Below are 24087 nucleotides of genomic sequence, written 5' to 3'. Positions count from 1 at the left end.
TATATTACAAACGTGTATGCGTGTGTGTGTGTTTGTGTGTGAACCCGATGTATTTTTATTCCTGCTGAAAATTAAAAAGAAGTATCTTCGCCATTTATATGACATCATCAAACATAATTTTGACACCACAAAGAATTATGGGAGATTTAAGTTACAGCGCAGGTGTAAAGCTTTGACTCTATTTTTATGTCACTGCATAGAGTATCATTGGTCAATAAAAAAATGTTAATTTGTACAAAATTTTCTTTTATGACAACAACAGCAGGTTTTTATAGAGGAGCGGCTGCAGATTCACGGCAGTTCGGTGGTAAAATCTACTGTGCGTTGCTTCACGTCACACACAGCCAGGTCTCAGACTGTAGTCCATCTGGAGGCATGACAGAGGTTCCTCCATTTATATTGCTGGAGATGCAGATAAGGTGTTTCACTCCCACCTCCTACGCGGAGCTGCAGCGACGCAGAGCCCAGAGGCGTACATGGACACAGGTCAAGTACTTCCCACTCGGTGACGCTTCCTCTCGGTGACGAGTTGATCCGGCAGGTGGCTTGCATAGCTGAGATCCTCATTTAGCATGTAAAGGATGTTGTGTTGTGTTTGCACTTTAGGTGTGTGTGTGTGGGCGGGCGGACGGACATGCAAAATCACTGGATGTGTGCAACATGGAAAACGGGACTATGTCATCATGGGCAGGTGATCAGATTCATATGTGCATGTTTATTGCATTTTTGTTATGTTTTATTGAATGATTAAATCTATGCACTTAATACACTTATATTAAAACATGAAGGAGATTCCACCACGTAACTACATTATTTGAAAATGAAATCAAGCTTAAAACATTATAGTTTGCTGATATATGGGGAAGTGAACATTTTTTTCTATATAGCCTATGATTAGGTTTCCTGGGCTTGTCCACCTGGTTGAGACCCTGGGGGACATGCTGGAGGGATTATACTGTACTGTATATCTCATGTGGCTTGGAAATGTACTGGGATCCCTCAGGAGAAGCTGGAGGTTGGATTTGGCTAACGTACCCTGCTGCCAGCACGACCTGGCCCCCAGATCAAAATGGATTTAAAAAATATAGATGGATACATTTTTAATTTAAAGCAAAACAATTCTCGATTTGAAATAAAAAAATCATGACTAAATATGCTGCGATCAGAAATGACGTTTCACAAAACACACACAAAAAAACAACCCATCAACTACCATTCAATTTTGATTATGTTGTAAGTATGACACCTTTTTTCAAGTGTGGACAAAAACACAAATATAGAAATGACTCATGTAAAACTTATTGCTGGCACCGTGGACGACAACAAAAGTCAGCCATGTTGGATTCCCTACAGGAGATGTAGTTTTATTTCCAGAGGTGACAAGTAATATACTGTACTTAAGTAGACTTGAGTATTTATTTTTCCGATTACTTTTTACTTTTACTCCATACATTTATACACAAAAATATGTACTTTCTACTCCTTACATCGTAAAAACAGACCTAAAAAAAAAAAAAAACTCCACAGATGACGACAATATGTAAAAGCATACGTAAAAGACGTGACGAACTTGAGAGGGAAAGAGGGAGAAGAAGAGGGGGGGACAGGTTACCGCGGGAAGAAGTCAAATGAGTGAGGGGACGGTACAGACGGTAGAGAACTTGCACTGTAGCAGCGACATGGAGGAAGGAAGCGAAGCGGGGTCCGGGAGTATTGCCGACAGCGACGCTTCAGAAGATTCAGAGAATCAAGACATTCCCCATCCATGGCTGTATTTAAAAGAGTTATTCGTTGTTGTCGGCTCCAAAAAGGACTCATGGCGTATGCGATGTGTCCTGTGTCAACCGAAAAACCACAAGCTGCTGGCGTGATTATTCTTGATTATTCTGTCTGACCTTATTCGTTTAACAAAATTATCAAAAGATGTATTGTTTCATTAACGGCAAAAATTCATTTTTACTTTTACTTTGAAAGTACATGTCAGAGCCTGTACTTACTTTTACTTGAGTAAAGGAGTTGAATCAGTATTTCTACTTTTACCAGAGTATTTTTTACACATGTATCTGTACTTCTACTTAAGTACAGAATATGAGTACTTTTGCCACCTCTGTTTATTTCATTCAGACTTTGTCTTCCATTGTGGTTTTCCCAGCTGCAACAATACATCTAGATTTGTCTTCCTCTCCGAGTCTCCTAATAACCGTTTCTTTCTCGGTTGTCAGACGCTCCAGGGCAGCTTCATGTTCCCTGCCTTTATGTTATGCTGTTGCATCTAGCGTTTCCTTTAACTAATGTCACCAAACCGTTAGAAATATATGAGGCGCACGAACTGGAGGTCTTCCTACTCTTTAGAAGACTCATTGGAGTGTCCTTGCTGCTGACAGCTGGTGTTACTCAGACTCCGCCACAGAGATGAGGGAACGTAGAGTGGCTGCTGTAGAAATATCCAATTCTTCCTTTGGGGATTTTGCAGCATTACCTTAAAGTTTATTTTAATTATTAAAAACTAGAGTTCACTTAAAACGTACTACTACTACATACTAGTGTTGTAGTCAAGACCGCATCAACCGAGACCAAGACATTACCGAGACCAGAGAGTGCCGAGACCGAGACAAGACCAAGACTTTTAGAGGTTGAGACCGAGACAAGACCAAGACTTTTAGAGGTCGAGACCGAGACAAGACCAAGACCATATAGATCAAAGGAAAAACAACAAAATGGGAGTTTTTTAAAAATAAATTTAATTTAAGTTTGCTCTTAAATAAATGCAACAACAAAAACAATCTTTGTGCTGTTGTTTTCATAGCAGCACAATGAATGAAATAAATCTCAAGTCATAGGCTGTGTCCGAAATCACTCCCTACTCCCTATATAGTGCACTATATAGGGAGTTCGCCATTTTGTAGGGGTGTCCGAATGTGTAGTGAGCATTACTATTCCCTATATAGTGCACTCAAAGTTTCCCACAATGCATCGTGAAAAGTAGTGTACAGCCGATGGTCACTAGCCGAGCAAATTTTACCATCATGCATTGCGCTGAAAGACAAATCGCGAAGGGACGAGAGGAGAGAGAGCAGGAAAAAGCGGATGAAATATGAATAATCGTACAATAATAAATGTTAATATTTAATATATGTATTGCAGAGCAGAACAAGACGACACAAACGGCCAAAGTGTGATGTTTTCCTTTATTTACTTTAAAAAAAACGCGATATATATTAATTATTTATATATGACTTTGGGCGAGCGGCGGCGGCCGGCGCCCGGCGACAGGCTGCGGGGGCCGGCGACAGTTGGCGCTGGCCGGCGGCGGTGGTGGCCGCGGCGGCCGGTGATAGGCGGCGGTTGGCGGCGACAGTTGGCGGTGGCCGTGGCGGCCGGCCGGCCGGCGATAAGCTGCATTAGCCGGCGACAGGCGGCGGTGGCTGGCCGGCCGACGAGAGGCGGCGGCGGGGTATTCGTCCGTCAAAAACCGTCACTCAAACCAAAGCGCCGTATGACAGTCTGAACACTATAAAGCTGCGGAGATGAGGGACAGATTGTGGCGAGCGATCGCCGAGGAGTTTGGGATCGGGGACGGACTGCAGCCTGTTCAGGTCTGGTGGATCGCGGAGATGTGGGGTGCCGGTAGTGCTGCAACCTGGTCCTGAAGTCCACCTGGACCCGATCGGGATCGTTGAAAATAAAAATAGCAGTGAGGACGATGTAGTGATCGTCTCATTATTGAAAATTATTTTTTTCTCAAGAAATGAGACGGCCACGGAATCCCCTTATTGCTGGAGGACTCGTTCTTTTGGTTTTGTAAATTTTCGCAACGAATATGTATTAAAAAATAATTATCCTGGTAATTTCTCTGCGTGAGCGGAATCTGACACGTATTAATTATGTGTCAGGACAGGAAAAAAACTCTTATCAGTAAAGCATGGACAAAAAGCCTATCAGCAATGGTCTCGACCGGTCTCGTTCAAAAAACCCGAGGCCGCCCGGTCCGAGACCGAGACAAGACCGAGTAAAAATGCCGTCGATACCAAGACGAGACCAAGAACCTAAAAAAAGACCGATCTCGAGTACTACAACACTACTACATACTGCCAACTCCACACAGAAGCACCAAACATGCCCTGAACTGGCTTTTAAAGTACACGAGACAAAAAATAATAAAAAAAACCCCACAATGACAGCAAAATGAACAAGAATACCTCCTTTAAAAATGGTTTCAACAGGAGGTTTAAGGTGTCAAGTCAACATGTACTCCTTTTTTTAATGGAATGGTGCGGTTCAACCTCTTGTGTGGTTCATTGTTGTAAAGGCAGTAATTGTACCCTTGTGTGGACCAAAACGCCCCAAGACCAAGCTTGAGAGGTGGTCAAGTCCACAAACACAAGTGGCGTTTAGAAAAAGTCATTTGAGGTAAAGAAGAAGGGATTCGTAGGCGCAGTACATCATTGTCCAGAAAAATCTTTGACAGCATTATTACAAAGTACCCAATTTCCTGCACAGAAGTGGCAGCTGTCTAGACGAAAAAGATTAATTTGGTCCTCCATTAACGCCCCTCTGCAAATTATTTTTTTTAAATTTGATCCACTTTCATTTGTACACTGTGCAAGCAAATCAGACTCGATAGACAACGAGCCAAAAGTACCAATGTTACACTGAGGCAGGCGGAGAGAACCAGAACCAGGACTGCACGGGGTAGACTCAGACCTGCTGCAGTGAAATTCAAAGTTTTCCAAAGAGACTCTGGTGATCCAAAACACTACAATTTCTGTCCAAAGGGGCCGCCAAAATCAACATAATTAAAGTTAATAATTAATAATTAAAGTTCCCGATTTAATCCTCAACCCAGAGCCACCAGTATTATTACTATCCACCATAGCTGACTGTAGTGGAGAGAAAAAAAACTACTAAAATAATTTAGACCTATAGAGTTCACCTGGGACGATTGTGGCCCTTGGGGCAGTTTCTCGGTTTATAATGGTTAATTTCTTCATGGTTCAACTTTTAGATTCATTATACTTGGAGAACCCCCCTATTTCCCACTGCTTTAAAGTGATGGTTCGGAGTAAAATGCACCCTAGGGTCATTTCCACCAGGACATCCAGCCAAATACCCCCTCATTTTTAGCGATGGTCAGCATTGGTCAAGATAGCCGCTATCAGCCGAATGGCTTAGTACTAGCGCGATGGTACAATGTGTATATCTCGTAAATTACCCCACTAATAATGCATGGAATGTTACCAAACTTCTGCAGTAGTACACACAGGGTCTGTACTCACAAAACGAGGCATTTGAAAGTTTGTAAGTACACCAGGAGTTTATTTAAAAGAACACTTGCCTGATAGCTTCTATCCTCGGCTGCTAACGCTACTCTGAACCATTGCTTTAAATATACTAACAATAAAATGTTGCAACTTTTACATTCTGCAGAGTCTGACAAAATGACTACTACTAAACGGAAAACAGATTTGAAAGAGTGTATTTACTTATTTACTATTGCCGGCTTTTTTTATGCAAAAGATAAGGAGTTGTTTTCGTGCCACTAATTAACTTCTTCCCAAAGACACAAAGGTATCAAATTGAGAATTCAGTTCCTAATTAAATGAATTCTTAGCAGATAATAATGTGTTTCTACGGCCTCATAAACTTTTATGAGATTCGGCATTCATACTTTAAATTCTTGTTTGTTACTTTATGCTTTAATTGGTGGTTTGCTGAGATAAAAAAATAAGTATAAAAACCGAGTATGCAGAAGACTGGGAACAGCAACAATTTAAATTAAATTAATACAATTTCAATGTCATGTTCTCATACTAATCAAACGTTTCTTTCCAGGCAAATGCAATTTCCAATGTTTAATTGTTCTCATGTAGAATAATTGAAGTATTTGCGAGAAAACACAGTTTCAAGCTCTCAAGGTTTTTCAGTGTCTGTTTGAAGTGACTCTTGGAAACGAAAATCTCACGCCGGCCGCATGCAGCGTTTTTCAGCACCGGCACTCGGAATGGAGCCAGCTTTTACGTACAGCGTTAATACCCGGCAATTATTCATTTCAATCAGATTTGCTATTTAAGTTGAAGCATGAAAGCACAGTCCACCCACCCACACACCTGCTGTCACTGCATGAGAGCCAACGGATCTGCTCCCATGTGAGAAATGTAACGCTTGGTAATGCTTTTGCTTCTCGGAGAGAAAGGGGGGAGGAAACTCAAGCAAGGTGAAACCAGGCACTGGAGATAAAAGGATTTGTTCTGTGTTCCTTTGGGCGGATTTTCAACAAAATTCTTCCTCTTTGCAATTAATGATGAAAAGAAGCTAAAGCCTGGTGATGGATTATGGGTAAATGACGACTCACAATGTCAATGCGTGTCGAGTGTCGGGTGCGGCAGGTAAATAAAATGGGTGCTGACAAAAAGTGTTCTTCAAACTCGGAGCCAAAAATCCACCAGCTCAGAGCTGATGATAATTAGGGCGTTTTTCAACCCTAATGTGCTAGAAATGCATGCACACCTACAGGGGAGCACACGGCGGCTTGTAAACCCGGTGCAGATGGCATACAGTCGACTACAGTATGCATAAATACACTCTCCCCGCTGGGACTTTAAAGAAACTTGACATTTGCCTTGCTTTAGTGCCTCTGTGGGTTGCAGTGCAGACAGTGTGCTTGTAATGCAGCCTGCCATTTACCAACAAAAAAATAAAAAAACGTCCTCGCTTTCTCTCCCCCTCCCTCTGTCTCTCGTCTCTCCCGCAGCTTTTGAGCAATGATGCACCTTGAAAATAATCCTTAAAAAAAAAAAAAAAAACAGGTTGTTTGTGTGCATACCTTGAGAGGGAGCGGAGCGAGGCTATTTGTTACAGGTGCAGCGTGGAGTAATATATCCAAAGGGGACACTTTTATAGGAGCGGTAATGCTTGTGCGTCTGCCTTCCGTGCGCGGTTGTTTGTGGAGCCGGAGAGCTGCCAACACAAAGTCTCGGTGCAGCACATAAACGGTGGATTTGCACAGGTGCCATTTACTGGAAAAAACGTTCTAGCTCCGCTTGAAAGCAAAGAATCTGCATGTGTGGCCCGTGACGTGAGTCGGCCTCTGCGTTCATGTGTAACGGTACCTTGATTGCAGAGGTGGCGATCTGGAGGTGGTGCAGTCGCCTCAGGGTGCTCTCTCGGTCTGTGAAGTAGGAAGCGGCCAGCTGATGGAGCAGCTCCAGAGACACCACTGAGCTGTTGCTGCTCCCCTCCGACTTCTTATTCAGCTTCTGCTTGTCCAGGAAAATGGTCAAAGACTCCTCTCCTGCGGATCAATAATCAATCAATGAATCTCGTCAGTTTTTTAACCCAGCGACGTTTCTCATTGAAAACACAATGTCCTTTTCTCCTTTCGTTAATGTGCTTGCAAAAAGGAAAATGACTTAAGGGTCACTTCCATTATAACGGATATTCTGCTTCTGCATTTGACATTGCTTTGGCAGAAAGACTAAAATGGTCTGACTGCGGTTTGGTGCTTTGTATGCAGTGATGCAAATCATTAGCTTTTGTGCTTCGCTCCCTTTCATCATACAATTACAGGACCATTAAAGAAGCCAAGTCAGAGTAGGTTCTAATATTCCACGTCCTCTGATGGTTTCACAACATGCTTGTGGCCAATTGACAAGGATAATTAGCCGGAGGAGACCATTTCTATTTTTCCTTTTGTAACACACATGCGGTAAGACATAAAAAAAAAAATCAACAACAAAAAAATCTTGCCACAACCGCCCACTCCTGTTTTGGGCTAATGTTCTTGGACTCGAGTGTTATCTATACATATCATACATGTATATTTTATCTGTGAATATATTCAAAACCTGCATCAGCGGAACAAAAAAAATGGTCCATACAACACAATATAAAGCAAGTCAAAAATGACCGTTGTGGAGCTCAACAGATTCCAAGGATGATAGAATATGATTGTTATGTAAGTAAGAATGAACTGCTTATTATAAAGAAAACTACTATTTTATAGCAAGCAGTGACTGAAAGAATGAGGTAGTTATTTCATGGCAAAGCCTCAGAAGAGAGTTTGAGAAGCAAAACGGGCTGAGAATGAAAAAAAAATAATGACAAAAACAATAAATATATAATAATACAGGCCTATATAAGATTATTACCAGAGGCATTTCATTGCTTCCCCCAATATTACCTTATTACTGACTATATTTTATTGTTTTCAGCCAGGCAAAGCCAATTTATTCTTTGAAAAAAAGTTAAATTTACTTCACAGCTCGCTGTAACCACGGCTGGTGAGACGACCGGGGGAAAAAAGCTAGCAAGAGAGAGATGAAAAAGAACAAAAGGAAAAAAGGAGATGAGATTGTGGATGTGTGCATTCGCTCGGCAGCCACAGTCTCATCAGTATGCAGACTGGCTGGGCCTATTTAGTCGAGGCTGTTAATTACATATAGAATCTAACTATCAGTCTGGTGCTGCGCTCGTCTCCTCTCTGCTCGTGCGCACACGCGGTAATAAGTTGGGTTGCCGTGGGGACAGAAATGTAAAGCATCGCTGAAACATCAGAGCATGAAAACTGGACTTGTCTCTGACAGGGGCAGCGTGCTAACTGGTCGGTCGGCAGCATGGACTGGTTTTGGAGCGTCAATATCCTCTACAATGGTATGATTCCAGTGCAGGAAGGTTTTACCTTTGAGGATTTTTGGTCATCACCATCTTGGCTTTTTGCAACCAGAGGAGACACAAGAGGGAGGAGCCAAGCGGTGTTGTAGCACTTGGCTGCTCTGATTTATCTCTTATTTCAAGGGATTTTATTTCAATACTGGTCAAGACCACAACTGCTATACTGTGATTGCTCATAGGAAACAATATTTATTCAACATATGAAATGATACAAGCACCAAACAATAAAACAAATATAATATATGACAATAAAAGAAGCAAAGAGGAATATTTCCTTGGGAATGTTCAGATGACTTTTAGTGGTGCAGGTTTGCATGTTCCACATTTTATTGCAAGTGTGCAGTGTGGGACTCGCACTGGTCTGGTCTCGGTCTTGACTTGGTCTAAACCTGTCATGATCTTGGTCTTGTCTCAATCCACTCTGGTCTTGGTCATGACTTGTTCGAGGTAGTCTCGATAACAACACTGGAGCTAAGTACAACCAGATGCTGAACAATACATTTTTAAGTGACATACAATTTAAATAAACACAAGTTAAAGTTGCATAACAACCACAAGGTCGCCCCAGCATCCCCTGCTTTATCATCCATTTGACTAAACGGGACCAAACTTTACGAAACGAAAGTCATGCTGAGAAGTAGCATCATTTTCTCATTGACTTCGATATAATCAGACTTCTTTTTGCAACCAGAGGAGTTTCCCTCTGCTGGCTAATAGAAAGAATGCAGGTATAAGGCACTTCCACCAAGATGCTGAAACGTGTATTCACTATCAGCTTTCGCTTTTTATTAAAAAAAAACAGCTATCTGTACAAATCAACTTATGTGGGCTGCTACCAGATGGCCAGGATGAGGAGTCTTTTTAATACTATATCATGAGGTCATCACTTTGAAAGCAACAGAAGTATTAGTGCTGTTTTTGTGAGGGGATCGATGCTGCTCGCGACTCCGTTTTATGTGCATTACTTTTCTCCTCTGAGATCGAGGGTGAAAATAAATCCAATAAAAGGAGACATAAACTGAAAAATGTCTCACTTTAATCCCTATTCTGCTTTGTAAGACTTAGTTTAGGCTGAGTGGAATATTACTGTGGAAAACAACCGTGGTTGAATGCTGCAGGTGCAAAATAATGTTGCTTTGCTGCCATTGCTGCCTTTTACTTGATATATTTCTTTGTGGGGGGAAAAAACAAAACCTAGCAAGCACATAGAGCCTATACTTCTGCAGCAGTGTACTAACACAAGCTCTAACTCCTCGGAGACACCAAATGAGTAGCTCCTCTATTTTTGGTGTGTCCCGACACATCCTAACCCGAGAATAAAGGCGAGTGTGTCACCTTACCTCCCAGGGTAGCGGAGACTAGGAAGTGGGTCCCGTACTTCTTGATGAGGTTCTCGTTGATTTGCTGCAGGGTTGGCCGTCGCCCCAGTAACCGCAGGTTGCGTAGGAACTCTGGCGCTAGGGGCAATGGAGCTTTAAGGAAATCTCTCTTCTCTGTCGCCAGGCTGTTCACCTTCCAGTGGCTGAACTCCCTGAAATAAGAAATACATACAAAAAATAAATACATGCGCAGTTCAAGCCTCTTTTAAGAAGGCAGAGTGTAACATCACACATTCACACACAAAAGAGGCTGAAGAGGCACTTTACTGGGCTGGAATAAAAAGGAGGTCAAGTTGATATCAACTAGTCACAAATGTAGGACTATACTACCCTTAAATTGTGCCAGTTTACTGTTGGCAGTCTCTTGCTATTACGATGTGTCTTGGTTTTACATGCTAATCAGGGTCGGCCTGAAGCGTATGCTTACATCGAACAACATCAGAAGAAGAACAGCTTGGTAGCTAACAACTATACACAAATGAACACAAACACGTGGACAACTTGACGACATGGACGACAGCAGCTATCAGCTAATTCTCAATATCCCAACAGCGATCAGACGCATGTCTTAAGTGACTAAATAAAAACCCTGAACTCAGCGCCCTCCTTCCCCTTTGTGCTGTAAACCAATCCAAGACCCTTTTTTTTTTTGCAACGTTCCAATGACGTCTCAAAAACGAATAATGATTAATTGATGTTAAACTGTTACCAGTGGGACTTTAATCAAGGACTCAAATAGATTTAATTCCTTCCTTATGCTGTTGATTAGAATTGGTATCAATATTAGGGACCTTTAAATCAGTCATTACCATGAAGCATGATTATCCAAATGCTGCATTAGATTCAATTCAGCTTAGTTAAACTGCACTAAGCGATATTTTTACATGAAAATTGGGTCAAATTACTCTATTTATGAAAGGTGTTGCTAGTCGACAAACCCACAAAGAATTATCACGCGCCTCTGCAATTCCCCACAGTTTTAATCCAGGCTCAAATCTCTCTTTAATTGTTTGCAGCAGCAGCAGCAGCAGTAGCAGCAGCGGCAGGCAGCTATTTTCAGCAACAAAAAATGCTCTCATAAACCCACTGTGCCCACCTGCCCAGCACCAAACAGAGTCAAAGTGAACAAATTACTGGTCAATATAATGGAGCTCAAAAGACAGATATTTTCTCAGGAGTTGGTGGAGACTAAAGTAGAGCTCAAAAGAGCATGAATATTGAAGCCAACTCCCTTGGTGGCAAGCAGCACAGATTCAATTGAATGGTAATGTTGCTTTGTCATACCAGTATCGAGTCAGATACTGTGCCCACGTACTCGTACTTATATAAAAGAACTCCAATACAACAGCATCAGATACCACTACGGCAACGTAGCCCCTTTGTTTTGCTTGTCAGCCAGACCATAAATATAGTCCCAATAATATCAAAAACTCAATCGTTGGGCTGACCCTGGACCAGCGATTCTCCTTTATGTGACAAGCCATTCTTCTGAATGTTTTAAAATGTTTACCTTTTATCTGCTTAACTGATAGCAGGGTTAAATTGTTAATTAACGTATTAACGTCCCACTTCAAGTCAGTACAGTCAGAAAGTGAAACAAATAACACATGATGTCAATGTCAAAAACAAGACAAAACCTCATCACATCTAATTAATGGACTCTAGAACTAAAACAAGGTGAAAACGGAATATTTGATATATTAACTCAGGCATAGGTTTGCCTCCACACAGCTCTCAACATGGCAACGGCTTTCTCGAACAATTATAATCTTTCTCTGGAAATGTCTGTCCGAAAAATTCTATTTTAACGCCCAGAATGTAGAAGCTATGTGGGCTCGTGAAAAATGGGTCTAATATAACCGAAGAATTGGTCATAATGTGTGTTCACGTCCACATCTCCCATTGGAGTTAATAGACTCAGGGACCTGCTGCTAGTTTCCTGACAGTAAGAAACCCACACAGATAGAGGAAAGCGACTGAGTGGTGTGTCTCCAGTCTGTCTCTGGAGGTAGCAACGACAGGCCCCAGTGCACGCTATTATGACGGGGCCCCTAGTTACTGACTGCCTCTTTTATGCTTGGAAGGCTTGACTGGTCGCTTGCAGATGTGCTCAGCTTGTGAATCTTGACAGATGTTTGACCTAACTTGCGATTATACAGTAAGCCTACATTGTAAACATGAGCAAATAGAGCCTTGACATTGGACACAGCATATTACCCAGAATTCATCTTTTTTAAAGGCACTGGGCACTTGTTTTTAACTTCAACATAGGTAAACAGTGTACTTATTGGAGACTATTTTCAGCTGCAGGTTTGGTACAGCCAAGCAACAACAACAAAAAAATCCATGAACGATCAACATGTTTATGATAATGCAGGAGCATGTCACCAATGGCAACAGTGTGGCTCACTGGTGTGTTCTGAATCGTTCTTGGACAACAATGGAGCTCTGTGGTGACAGAGGAGTAATAGAAGTCAGACTTTGGATACACACACAGTAATTGTTAGTAGGATCAATATTAATTGATGAATAAATGGTTTGATGGATTTCATGGGTCAAGGATGCACAATGAAATGCAGATGTAGTCCATTCACTATGCAAAAAACCCCAAAATAAACCATAGTGCATAGAGCCTCAGCATAAACCTGATGATAAGATACGTATAAAACATCACCGGCTGTACCCGATCCCAATGACCTGACTGTTTCCGCTCACAGAATACGACACCACGGAGCCGACTGACATTTAAAATGACCACACTTCTAGTGGGTTCTCAGCTGTTGGGATGAATGCCGGGCATCAGCAACGACCTTATTTCAATTCAACTGGTCCACAGAACACGGCTACAGAGTGAGAGAGAGATGTAGCTGGAAAATGACAAGTAGTCGATAATCATTTCACCGCTTCACTCCTGCCACTGCTGAACCCCCAAGGTGTGTGAGGAGATGCAAATACAGCAGCAACGTACAGATCAGCCTCATCTGCATACAAAACAAATATACTGTACGTTGAATATTAACACATTATGTATGCATTCTCTCTGAGCAAAAAAAAAAAAAAAAAGACAGCATTGGCACGATGTTTTCCCATGAGCACTCTCTCTGACACGCACACACTCGCGATGGAACATCCACAGAGGGAGTTACAGATACTGTATCATTGTTTCCGCTGCTCAGTGCCTTTTTTGTGGTCAATAGTTTCCTATTACGCACAACACAATACTGTAATTATGCTGTTGGCTGCATTATGACAACACTAGGATGCATACAATAGTCCAAGTCCCGTAAATTATGCTCAAGGGTCATTCAGACGGCACCGTTGTAAGGAATTAAGGGGATGTAATTGTTATGTTGTTGCTGCGTTGCATTTTTGTCTTCAAAATGAAGCTCAGATTTATAACAATTGTGTACAAACCGTGACAAAGCACTCTTCAGAAGGTATGGCCCCCCCTGGAGCATATGGTCAAACCAGCGCTTCATTAGGAGGTTCATTCTCACATAATGCACCAATTAATGTCTGGAGCCCTGCCACAGTCGCGGTGCGACTTGTACAGGCTTTCATTAACTCTGGCCACATTGTTTTTTTTTTCATGAAAGCAGGGTAACTTGGGGAAAGTGAGTCTGAGGGCACAGTTTGGAGCTGCAAGCAAAACATGTAAAAGATAATTAGACTGAAACCACAAGAGGAGCCAGAGCAACGTTTGCTCTTTTTTCTTTCAATGCCTATCTGTTTGCTCTTCTGCAGTGTGTAGCTATTGCTTTATTCATACTGTAAATATTATTATCAATAAGTAAAAGGGAGTGTTGACTAAGTTCAGTGCCTGTGGGATTACTCACATTTCAATTAAAGTGGTGACATCACAATGTAAACAGATCGTTATATGTTAAGGTTATGCAATCCAAATTCTACTGGAATAAAAGGACAGAAATAATATCGGCAACATAAAGATACTGTATGTAACTTTCCGAACTTCATTATTAGTGACACCTGTGGCCATTTTGTGAACTGCAGACATTTTTGTTAACACTCACACTCCATAGACATGAGGAACAATACTTACTGTAACAATGCTCCTGTATTTTCATTCAACCATAGATTTGATTTGATATGATACTAACTACCTTGTTTTTGTTAATAACTTCATCAGCTATGATATTGGACATGTATATTATGTTTACGTCAGCATGTATATATTTGTGTTCTTGTTAATATTCTACCACACATCACATTGAATACTGTGAGTGCAAATGCAGATTCCTGGATTCATTTATTAAATGAGCGACTTGCAATCACTGTGACGGATGATAAAATGACTGACCCTGTGATAACTTTGTGATAAACCTTTATGCACTGCTGTGCAGTACTGTTTGATAAGCATACATAATCATGGACCCGTTACTTAAAAGGCAAATTTCTGTATCATATTTCATCATCTCACATGTACCTTAAACTAAATCGCCACACCAGCAAAGCCGGTTTGCCCTTTGTCAACCAAGTGTGGTTAAACAAAACGTTTGTTTAAAAACCTGATTCGAAGATGTTTTTTTATAAAAGTAATTAAGAAAGATTATCCTTGCAAAACTTTTCATTTTCACTTATTCTGAAGTCACAAAAACAAGAGAGAAAACTTTGTCTTATAATCCTTTCCCATCCCCCCCTTACCATCCTATCTGTCCAAATACTTTCAATTATGGTATTTTGGAAAGGTATAAATAATATGACTGAAAATGTCAACATAAAGGCTGATTTAAATTATATGTATTATTATAATACAGTTCCATTAAAACCAAATATGTGCGATCAATTCATTCTCCAGTAAAACGGCCTTCCCTCTTCCACACAGCCTCTATCTTGTTCTGTTCAGTAGCTCTTTATTAGGCGTTTTAAAATGACTCACTCATGTCGAGGTGGCGGAGAAGAACACCCACTCCTGCCACATGAGTAATAACTGTGATATTTTTCACAGACACGTACTCCATCTACAGTTTAATGCACTTTTCATCCACCTGACAGTAATCACTTTTATGAGGCAATCCGAGAAATCTTCCATCTGATCAGATAACTTTATTGTCTCACTCTTTGCTGCGTGAGCACAGCACAGCACAGCTCCACGCTCTTTATTCCCGCAGCTTTATCCTTCACACTGACCCGGCGCTTCTGATTGCTGCAAACACGCCTGCTTGTGTTTCAAACACAGGCTGGACACAATAGCAGGAAAGATGATTGCCAGCCATTGTAGTCTGTTAGAAGCCAATGCAACGGCTCTGCAAGAAATACCACCTTTTGTGCAGCTTGTTCTATTTCTTTGGAGACTGTGTAAATGGGAATGTGGGAATTTGTATTATTGTGCTTTCATAAAGGAGTGACGCTTGTTGGAGGCAGTTTTTAAAATGAATGGTCTCGATGTCACAGAGACAAAACTTTTACTATTAGTTCCCAGTAAAAATCTCATATCTTACACTTAAAGCTATGGTCCCCCCCCCCCCGAACCAAACTCCTCCCCTCAGTGTTCAGGAGAGACGAGGGGATTGGATGGAGGGTACAAGCCAATGGCAGCTTCCGGAGCAATGGCTCCCATTGGTCAGTTTCTTTGCAGGCCTACGGCTGATAGACTGAATGGATTATTTTTTTATTCCAAATCATAGACCATAGCTTTAACGTAATGCAACTCGCTAGTATGTCTTGTTAGACGCTTTATGCAAAAACCCTGTTTTCTCAAACCTCGGGAATCTCTTTTCACATTCCCAGTGCCGCTATTTTTCTGAAACACAATATAAGCCATTTTTTTCTTCCTGCTCTTGTCCTGCAAACCATTTCTCTTCAATAGTATTCAGGGTTTTTGGTATCATGCCCCTCCTAGTGTGTAAAAGGCTTTAATTATTGAGAATCAAATCCAACGCCTTTGTTCAGAGACTCATCCTACACTGTCTGTCCTACTGGCTCCAAATCACAACACCATGATGACATCCAGATACAAAGGCTAAAGGAGTTAAATCGATTCATTCTGAACTGACCCTTGTGGGGTTTTACAACTTTAAGCAAAACTAAATGGCCAAAGTCATTTCAACTTACACTGCTTCGAGCAGATATAAAGCCATTCTAATTCCAGCAGCAGCTACATGACAAATATCCCAAGCAAAAGGTCGATCTCATTTGAATGTGGCAAACTATAACAATTAGTCTGCAGCCATCGCATGCATCGGCAGGCATTAGTTTCAGCTTTGTATTTAGTCCGACGAGTCACGGGATGGCGGGGCCGGTAGTCGCACGCTGATTAACTGGAGCTGATTTAGACTGATGTGTTTTCTGAGCCGCTCCACGGTGACTGAGCACGGGGGGACGGAGAGCTGACGGCGGCGGGCCGAAACGCAAAGAAGAGCAGTGCATCATTTACTTCTCCCCCTCGCTTCGCTCTCAAAGAGTTAACGGTGAGACTGGTGGCTGACTCTGGCTAATGATGATAGATGGTGTTAATTAAAAGGTTTTAGCACTGCGCTGATTGCACCTGCAGCTCCGGCGGTTGGTTTCGCTGAAGGGGAGATTTATTTAATTATAATTTTTTTAAAACATTAAAAAAAGGGAAGAAATCTCAACCTATGCAGAAATTTCCCTTGGATGTTCTTTCTGGCAGCATGTTGGAAAAGAACACCTGGATGTTATTAGTTTTCATATTCAGAAAGAGCAACGGCCGGCTCTCAGGGTGAATTTAGTATTTACCAAACAATTCAGCGAGGGAGGAAAAGTTTTACTGTATATGAGCAAGCTGACATTTTGATTCAACAGTGTTTTCTTATGTTCTAAATATCCACAGCTCAAGTAAGAGCTCCATGAATTTGGTCCTACGGACACATCTTTGTGGTCCTAGGTCAACAGTAAGTATAACATAATTGAAGATGAGGAAGTTCTATATCTATCTAGCTACAAATGCAGTTAGCTAAGATACTGAAATACTTTGAGAGGACGAGCTTGACAGAAAAATTGGAGGCCAAGACGGAGGGAGAGAAGGTGAGAGAAACTCCAAGTTCAGTTCACCGTCAGCACCTCTGCACTCTCCCCCACAGCACACTCACACAAGCCTATTTGTTCTGAGCTTTGAGCAACAATATAAGGAGTTTTTGGTGTTGGAAGGGAACAGAGCTGAAACTTTATAATGAGTAGTTTCACCGGAATCCAGTACACTTATGTGTTAATAAGGAGTGGGCCACATACTGTTTCTGACTAGTCGGCGGATGGTGGAGTGCAAGAGTCTTCAAGTTTCTCCATGAAAAAAAAATCTTGATGGCAATGAGAAGATCGGCGAGAAGGAGAGGTGATGCCAATTTGTTGAGAGTATTCTGGTTAGGGGGAACCTGGTTAATGCAGCACAGCGGATACCAAGATACAATAAGTATATAAGCATAAGCATGTAGGAGCAATATAAGGTGACACAAATATGGCTGTAAAAATGGTCAAGAACATTAATTTACACACTAATGATGCTCTTCTCTGGATTTACAGGAAACGGCCTTCTGTGAAGTGAGCCATTTTTTTCAAAATATGTGTCACCAGAAAAAAAAAATTGCTTTGGAAAGACGACTTTAAACTAAGAGAAAGTGTGCAGGGTTGAGTTCGTTGCAATGGCTTACACTTTATTGGTTGATAGGGGGACTGGTATGGAATCACACACATGCTGGATAACACTTTACCCTTTTGTTAAATGCCAGTACTTTTTTGATGATATGGTACGTGACCAATTTGGATTTACTTGCCATCTGTCACACCATCACAACAAGGGAATCTGGGAGAAGCCTGACGGATTATGTCATTTTAAGAGCTCGATGTCACCATTTGGAGCACGGAGTAGTTTTAAGTGCCAAAACGTGAACAACTTGAGCGTTTCTCTCCGATCAAAACAGTCTTAACAGTCGCACTGACATACCCAGAACGGCTTTTAGCAGCTCGGGTTCATGAATATGGCCCCTGAACCTCAAAGTTGCCACAAAACATTTGTCAAACTGTCGTGTCAAGGAGTCAACGGGAGGTTATTGCTCCCAAACGGTCTAAATAAATGAAATCGTGATGCTCTGCAACAAGATCTGTCTTTACTTTTTCAGCTTGAGAGGTCCATTCTCTTGTCCTGGGATCCGGGTTCATTAAAACTCCCTCCTGTCTTTTGGGAGCCCACTAGAAATAGACCCTCCACCCAGCCTGCAGGGTGGAAGCCGCTACATGATTTTTTAATGATGTCTGAGTTGCTCCCACCAGAGTCATTATACATCTCCTGAAAGGAATTAAACTGGAAGCTGACTGCAAGGGACCCAGACCGGGGATCCCATCCTGACAGCTAATGTGAGCTGTGACAAGAAGGGAAAAGCTATATATTATTTTGTGGACCAAATTCTCCAGAACTTTATGATTGAGTCAATAGTGTTTCCACAGCTTAAGTTTGTGAAGTAAGTTTCAGGTTACTTAGCAGGCTGGCGTATCTAGGCTGAGTGTCTCTGTCAGCGATTTTAAAAATTTGCCATACTTCAGCTGAGTGTTGTTGGTTTGAGACGCCACACTTTATACATTATCAATTAAATACAAGATTTGAAATGATTGCAGCCAATTGGAGGAGCCATTTTTAGTTCTGAACAAGTGTGATGTATATAATTGGTTGGTACTTTTTAGTTGATACTTGAATTTCAATGTTGAGAAGTGATTAATCTGAGTCTAAGCGAAGGGCGGAGCTTTGGGACTCATCTGAAGCGGGCCTTTTACAGGCTGTAGCTAATCGACTGCAGTTCACTTTTGCTGCTGGAGGACTGGATGTACAACCCACTGTCATGGCAAGTTCCTAATTTGCCTGAAAAGGCTAATTTTCTTCTAAAGAGTGCAGCAGTGCGGTTTCATCCACTGGCTCCATTCGTAGATTCATAATGAAACGATATAGACTCGACATGGTGTTGATTCAACAGTACCAAGCTCCGTTCAGGTTTATTTAAGAAGCTTTCTGAACACACTTTGCAGAGGAGGAATAATACCCAAGGATACGTGACGTGCTCTGAATCTGCTCACCTGCCTTCCTGTATGAGTATCACAGTGGAGAAATCAAGCAGCTGAACGCCTCACATTCCCTCATGTATCTTCACTATTTTGATGGCTGTATCATATCCATGTGTGTGTGTGTGTGTGTGTGTGTGTGTGTGTGTAGGTTGATGTGTCCTATTTCCCTTAAAAAAAAAATAGGTTTTTGGTTTATTAATATTTGCACTCCAGTCCCCAAAAGAGAAACGAGGTCTATCACTTCAGCGTGAGATACCCTTGTCTGCATAGAAATGGTTTCATTTCAAAATGAGAACGCTTCAATTTGATTGTTTCTCAGGCTGAATAATTGCTCTGGAAGAAACTTGAGATTAAATATCTTGGGTGTCTTTGACATAAAAAAATAAAAAAGTACCCCGCCGTTGTTAATTTGTTGAGATATGCTCCGGCTGTCACCATGCAGTACTTCTGCTTTCCAGTAACTTATTTCTAAAAAAAAAAGGCAACGCTGCATTTGCATTATTCATAAAAAACTCCAGCTGCAAGGGGAGATTACTTATTGATGTGCATAGGTATCCCCAAATCACACGGTTAGAAAGTTTTATGAAAGTTATCCTGGTGAGAGTATTAATGCACTACGGTGTTTTTAAACACTTGCATGTAAGCCAAACCATGAGGTTTTTTCTTACCCCAAGTAGTTTTGTTTCACAACCGTAACCAAGCGCCAACCATGTATGTCAACATGCCACGTAAACGGCCGTCCCCAGCGCCATTAAAGTGACACCTGAGACCTTTGCGTCAAAATATGATGAATAGTCACGTGTGAATCTTCCCCTCTGTGGCTACTCTGTTGTGATCCCTCAGGCTCCATCTGTGGCGGCTTGTTGTTCTGTCTATAACAGCTATGATCGGGCCCTACCTCTCCATGCCTGAAACATTATGTGGGCAGAACCAGATTAAATGTATGTTTAAATGCTAGAAATTAACGTTTTTAAAGTCAATAGTGGAACTGGGGCTTCTGCCAAAGTGGCAAAATATGTAGAGGAGGGATGAGATCAAGTTGGCCACTACATCATATGTTTCCATTCAACTGGCTGCAAAATATATAAAATGCATAATGTTGTAGCCATGTACCTAAATCAATCATATCAGCATCCTTGTGTGATTTTGATTATTTAGTAAAACTAAAAAACAACAGATGAAAAAATAATCCGTCACTAGATGCCACTAGAAGTGCGTGCCAGTGTCTGTTTCTATTTACAGTATATTTTGCTGTGTTCCTGACTCTACTGGGTGACAGCAAAGAGCATCTGGACCCCATGTGGGGGTGTCACCCCCCCCTGCCAATAAGCAAGGTGTGCAGCTCGTTGTCATTCCTCGGTCAAACCCCGCCGCCTTGTGACACCTCGGTGTGAACCGAGGCTCGCTGGCACAGCCTGACACAGAGAGAGCAGACAGGCCACAGCAGGATGGAACGTGCCCAGGGTTACATTCATTCAAAATGCGACACCTTCCTGCAGGTTTGTAAGAAGGAGTGGATGGATGTGATCACTTATGCTTTAGAATGTAACATTTGGAAAAGATCTCTTTACTCTTCTGATTTGCGTCTTTGTCCCTCTCTTCATAGCTAACATGACCACTGCTGCACTCTCTCTCTCCCCCTCGCTCGCTCGCTGAGTAGAGGGATGAATTTTGAATGCTGTGTTTACAAACAGGAACAGAAAATATGGCTGCATATTATACCTTTTCATTATACATGTTCTGGGTGGGTAAAATAGTGGAAATAGAACAGGAGATTTCAATATTGCGGAAAGACATAATGGCTTTGGGTCATATTGCTGTATTTTTCATAAAGGACTCGGGGTTGTGTATAATGTATAATGAAACCTGTACTTCTGGGCTCTGTTCCATAAAAAAAGACAACCTCATTTAAAATCCCTGTTGACGTATGCAACTAAAAATACAGCCTTGAAACAGAAATGTTCATTAATAAATGGTCTTACATTGGCTTTTATTAAATATTGCAGGTATTTTGAGCAGCTTGCAAAGGGAAGCTATGCCCATTTTCCCACTGAAAATTCATAGATGTTATTCCTAAGGGATGACAGTCCAAAAAAATGGGTTAACATGAATAAGAATGCTAAAAGTCATTGTCTTAAATTGGCTAAATGGCTCGACCCAGATGAGTGTAAAGTGGTTCTGAAGTGTCAAATTAAAACATCAACGATGAAGGGCCCTGACAATGTTTTGTCACATATTGCTGACATTTTATTGCATAAAAAAAAAAAAAACATGGATGCCATGTCATATCTATTAAGAGCCCATTTTCATAATGTAATACCACCCCTAATAGGTTGTGCCTCTCTTTGTCTGGTCCGTCCTTAACAGTCCACTTCATGTCCCTGCACGGCTTCTTATTCTCTGCCACTTAAACACAACCTGTCAGAAAACCTAAATTGAATCAATCAGAAAATGAAATCATTTTAAGCCCGTGGACAAAAGCAAAACAGAGGGCTGTCGGTTTCTCTTATCTTGTGATTGGGACAATGTCAGCCAAATAAGATCTGGCATTGTGAGAGACACCTGCCCCCCAATCCTGACCTCCACAACCACCAATTTCCACCGTCCACTTAGTGAATAGAAACTGAGTCTCGGAAATATAATTCAAATTGACTGCTGCTAAATTAGAAGAGAGAGAGAGAGCACACAAGTAGCAAGCATACCAATGTGTGTTTTTCCATTTCCTACTGTATTGCCTCGGAGGCTTTCCCCCCCACAGTAAATCTGCAGAATCAAAAGGAATAACTTTGTTTTGTGTATTTTTTTTTCTCTTTTCCAGCTGGGATGAAATAATTGAATCGGTACGCGCTAAAACACAGATCGGGTGGCACTTTACTACTGCTGTGAACAGTCGACTAAGTCCTGGTGTGATGCCATTTCACCGGCACATTCACATAAAGCATGCACTCTCGTGTACACACACACACATGGGCATGAAGAAACAATTACAATCCAATTCCGGTGCATGAGTATGGGGGTGAAGATTGTCTGCTGCCCCTGAGCTGCCAAAGGAAATATGATGGTTATTAGAAACAGATGATGGCAGGGATGATGAATACAACACCTTTCTAATAGGAGGCAACCGCTCTTATATTACCTCCAATTTGACACGGCGCTCGCTGCAAGAAGACCGTAAAAGCAACCAAGTGGGTTCGGAGTGAGATCAAATGATCTTTTGGTTGACCTTCCGTGATGGAAAAAGCAAGACTAATGTACGGCCGAAAGTTATTTGAAGCTCCGCTACTCTATCATTTTATTCCAACAATGAATCACAAAAAAAACAATGAAAATCATAAAAGACGAAGAGAATTATCACCCAACTCAACACACTCTCAATGCTTGGTCCTAAACTGTAGTACTTCTAGCATCGGTTCTGGCCATGTCGTCTTTCATTTCAACGGTTGTGCGACAGAACTGTTACATAAGGTTATTTTAAGAAATGCTACATTTGGTGTCTTTGTCCTGATTCCACTTGGGATAGATGGGACATTTCTCCCTCACTTCTGTGATGTTTCTCTTCCTGTCCAGCCACTGAAGTCCAACTGGGAGATCTACGTCGGTGAAGCAAGTGCTTTTTTCAGGTCAGACCACAGAACCTCGGAGTCCTCAGAAGTTCTCAAACTTTTCATCATCCCCTACTTCGGAAGAAGAGGAGGTTAGTTTAGTTTGAAGTATTTCGAATAAAGCTTTTAATGTCACCTTAAAAAATGAGGAAAATATTATGTTTTACTGTGGTTCCATAAATGCAGTTTATGGCGCTATTAAACCGCTGCTTGACCACCGCGGTAACACAGGTGTGTGTGCAGTAGAGTACAGTTTTTGACTGCAGTGAGAATGTTGTTTCTGAAAGGTTAAACAAGAAGGAATATTGATTGAAGCAGAATTCTTCGTTAGATATGAACATGTTGTGAATTTTGTAAATTATTATATTCATCTTGTTATCATCTGAGATTGATATACAAATAGAGAAATGATACGTGCATAGTAAACACTGATCAAGTAATTGCATACTAAAAGAGATAAATGGACATTTTTGACTTTCTAGGGTGAAGTTCATTTTTTTAATACGCTGATTTAATGCATTTTGACCAAATGACGCACAAAACATGCTGTTAGATTCAAGTTACATACATTCCATTTCTTTGGCTACATTTCAATTTGTCGAACCCAAATGGAGCACAAATCAACACTGACCACATTTCAACGGAATCTAAACTTGTTTTGGCATCGCTACATAGCATTTTTATTTAATTACATTATCATACTGCATTTGCATGCAGCCACTGCTCTGCTGTTCTGGAGGACCAATCTGTGCCAGAAAATGCACCTTGCAGCGTCCTAGAAGCCTTGAAAAAAGTCTGTGCTGTGGCAGTTTGCTTGTTTCCATTAGTTTGCCAGTTCCCAGTCTGCTAAACATTAGGCTCACTGCCAAACAACACAATGTGGTAGAAATAACTGGTTCTTAGCACAACCTGGCCACCGTCTGCTCTTATCCATATGGTCAATTTGTCTTCAGCTCTCACACTGAAGGGAAAAAACGTGCACACACACACAAACACACACACACTTCCCAGAAACAGCACAGCCCTCCTACCTCCTCTTTTTTTCTTCTCGCCAATCGTTCCTTTTCTTGTTAATTCCCTTCCTCCCTGTCTTTTATCGCCCTATTTTCCTCGCTCCTCATCTCTCTCTCTTTCTCTGTCTCTCTTGCCCAGGTAATATTTGGACACATTCAGCCCCTTTAGTTGCCCCCACGTTTCCCTGTTGTGGAAACTGTTTTGTCTGCTGTTTCGGTTTGCTAAGTAAGCCGTTTGGCTTCTGCTATCTCCACCAGAGAGTTTATTCCACCCGGAGATTTGTCCGTGGATCACGGGAGCGAAGGATAAGCTTGAACAAAGCAAACATAATTCTGCAAAAAAAATAAATAAATAAAAAATCACAATTTCAGCAATAAGTTAAAGCCACATATGAA

General features: G+C 41.4%; 1 protein-coding gene across 1 annotated transcript in view; it reads right to left on the bottom strand.

Moving 5' to 3' along the window:
* brinp2 (bone morphogenetic protein/retinoic acid inducible neural-specific 2) overlaps positions 1-24087 on the bottom strand; it is a 161405-nt gene that overhangs the window by 52375 nt on the left and 84943 nt on the right. Inside the window, exons 3-4 of the mRNA XM_084006947.1 lie at positions 10011-10201; positions 7110-7291 (exon numbers count right to left, since the gene is read on the bottom strand). Coding sequence (XP_083863073.1) covers positions 7110-7291; positions 10011-10201 — 373 coding nt within the window. The remainder of the gene's footprint in view (positions 1-7109; positions 7292-10010; positions 10202-24087) is intronic.

Source organism: Eutrigla gurnardus, assembly GCF_963514095.1.
Source record: "Eutrigla gurnardus genome assembly, chromosome: 4".
In the NCBI taxonomy this organism is placed as follows: domain Eukaryota; kingdom Metazoa; phylum Chordata; class Actinopteri; order Perciformes; family Triglidae; genus Eutrigla; species Eutrigla gurnardus.
Note: the sequence above shows the minus strand (reverse complement) of the source record. Positions and strands in the feature narration are given on the sequence as shown.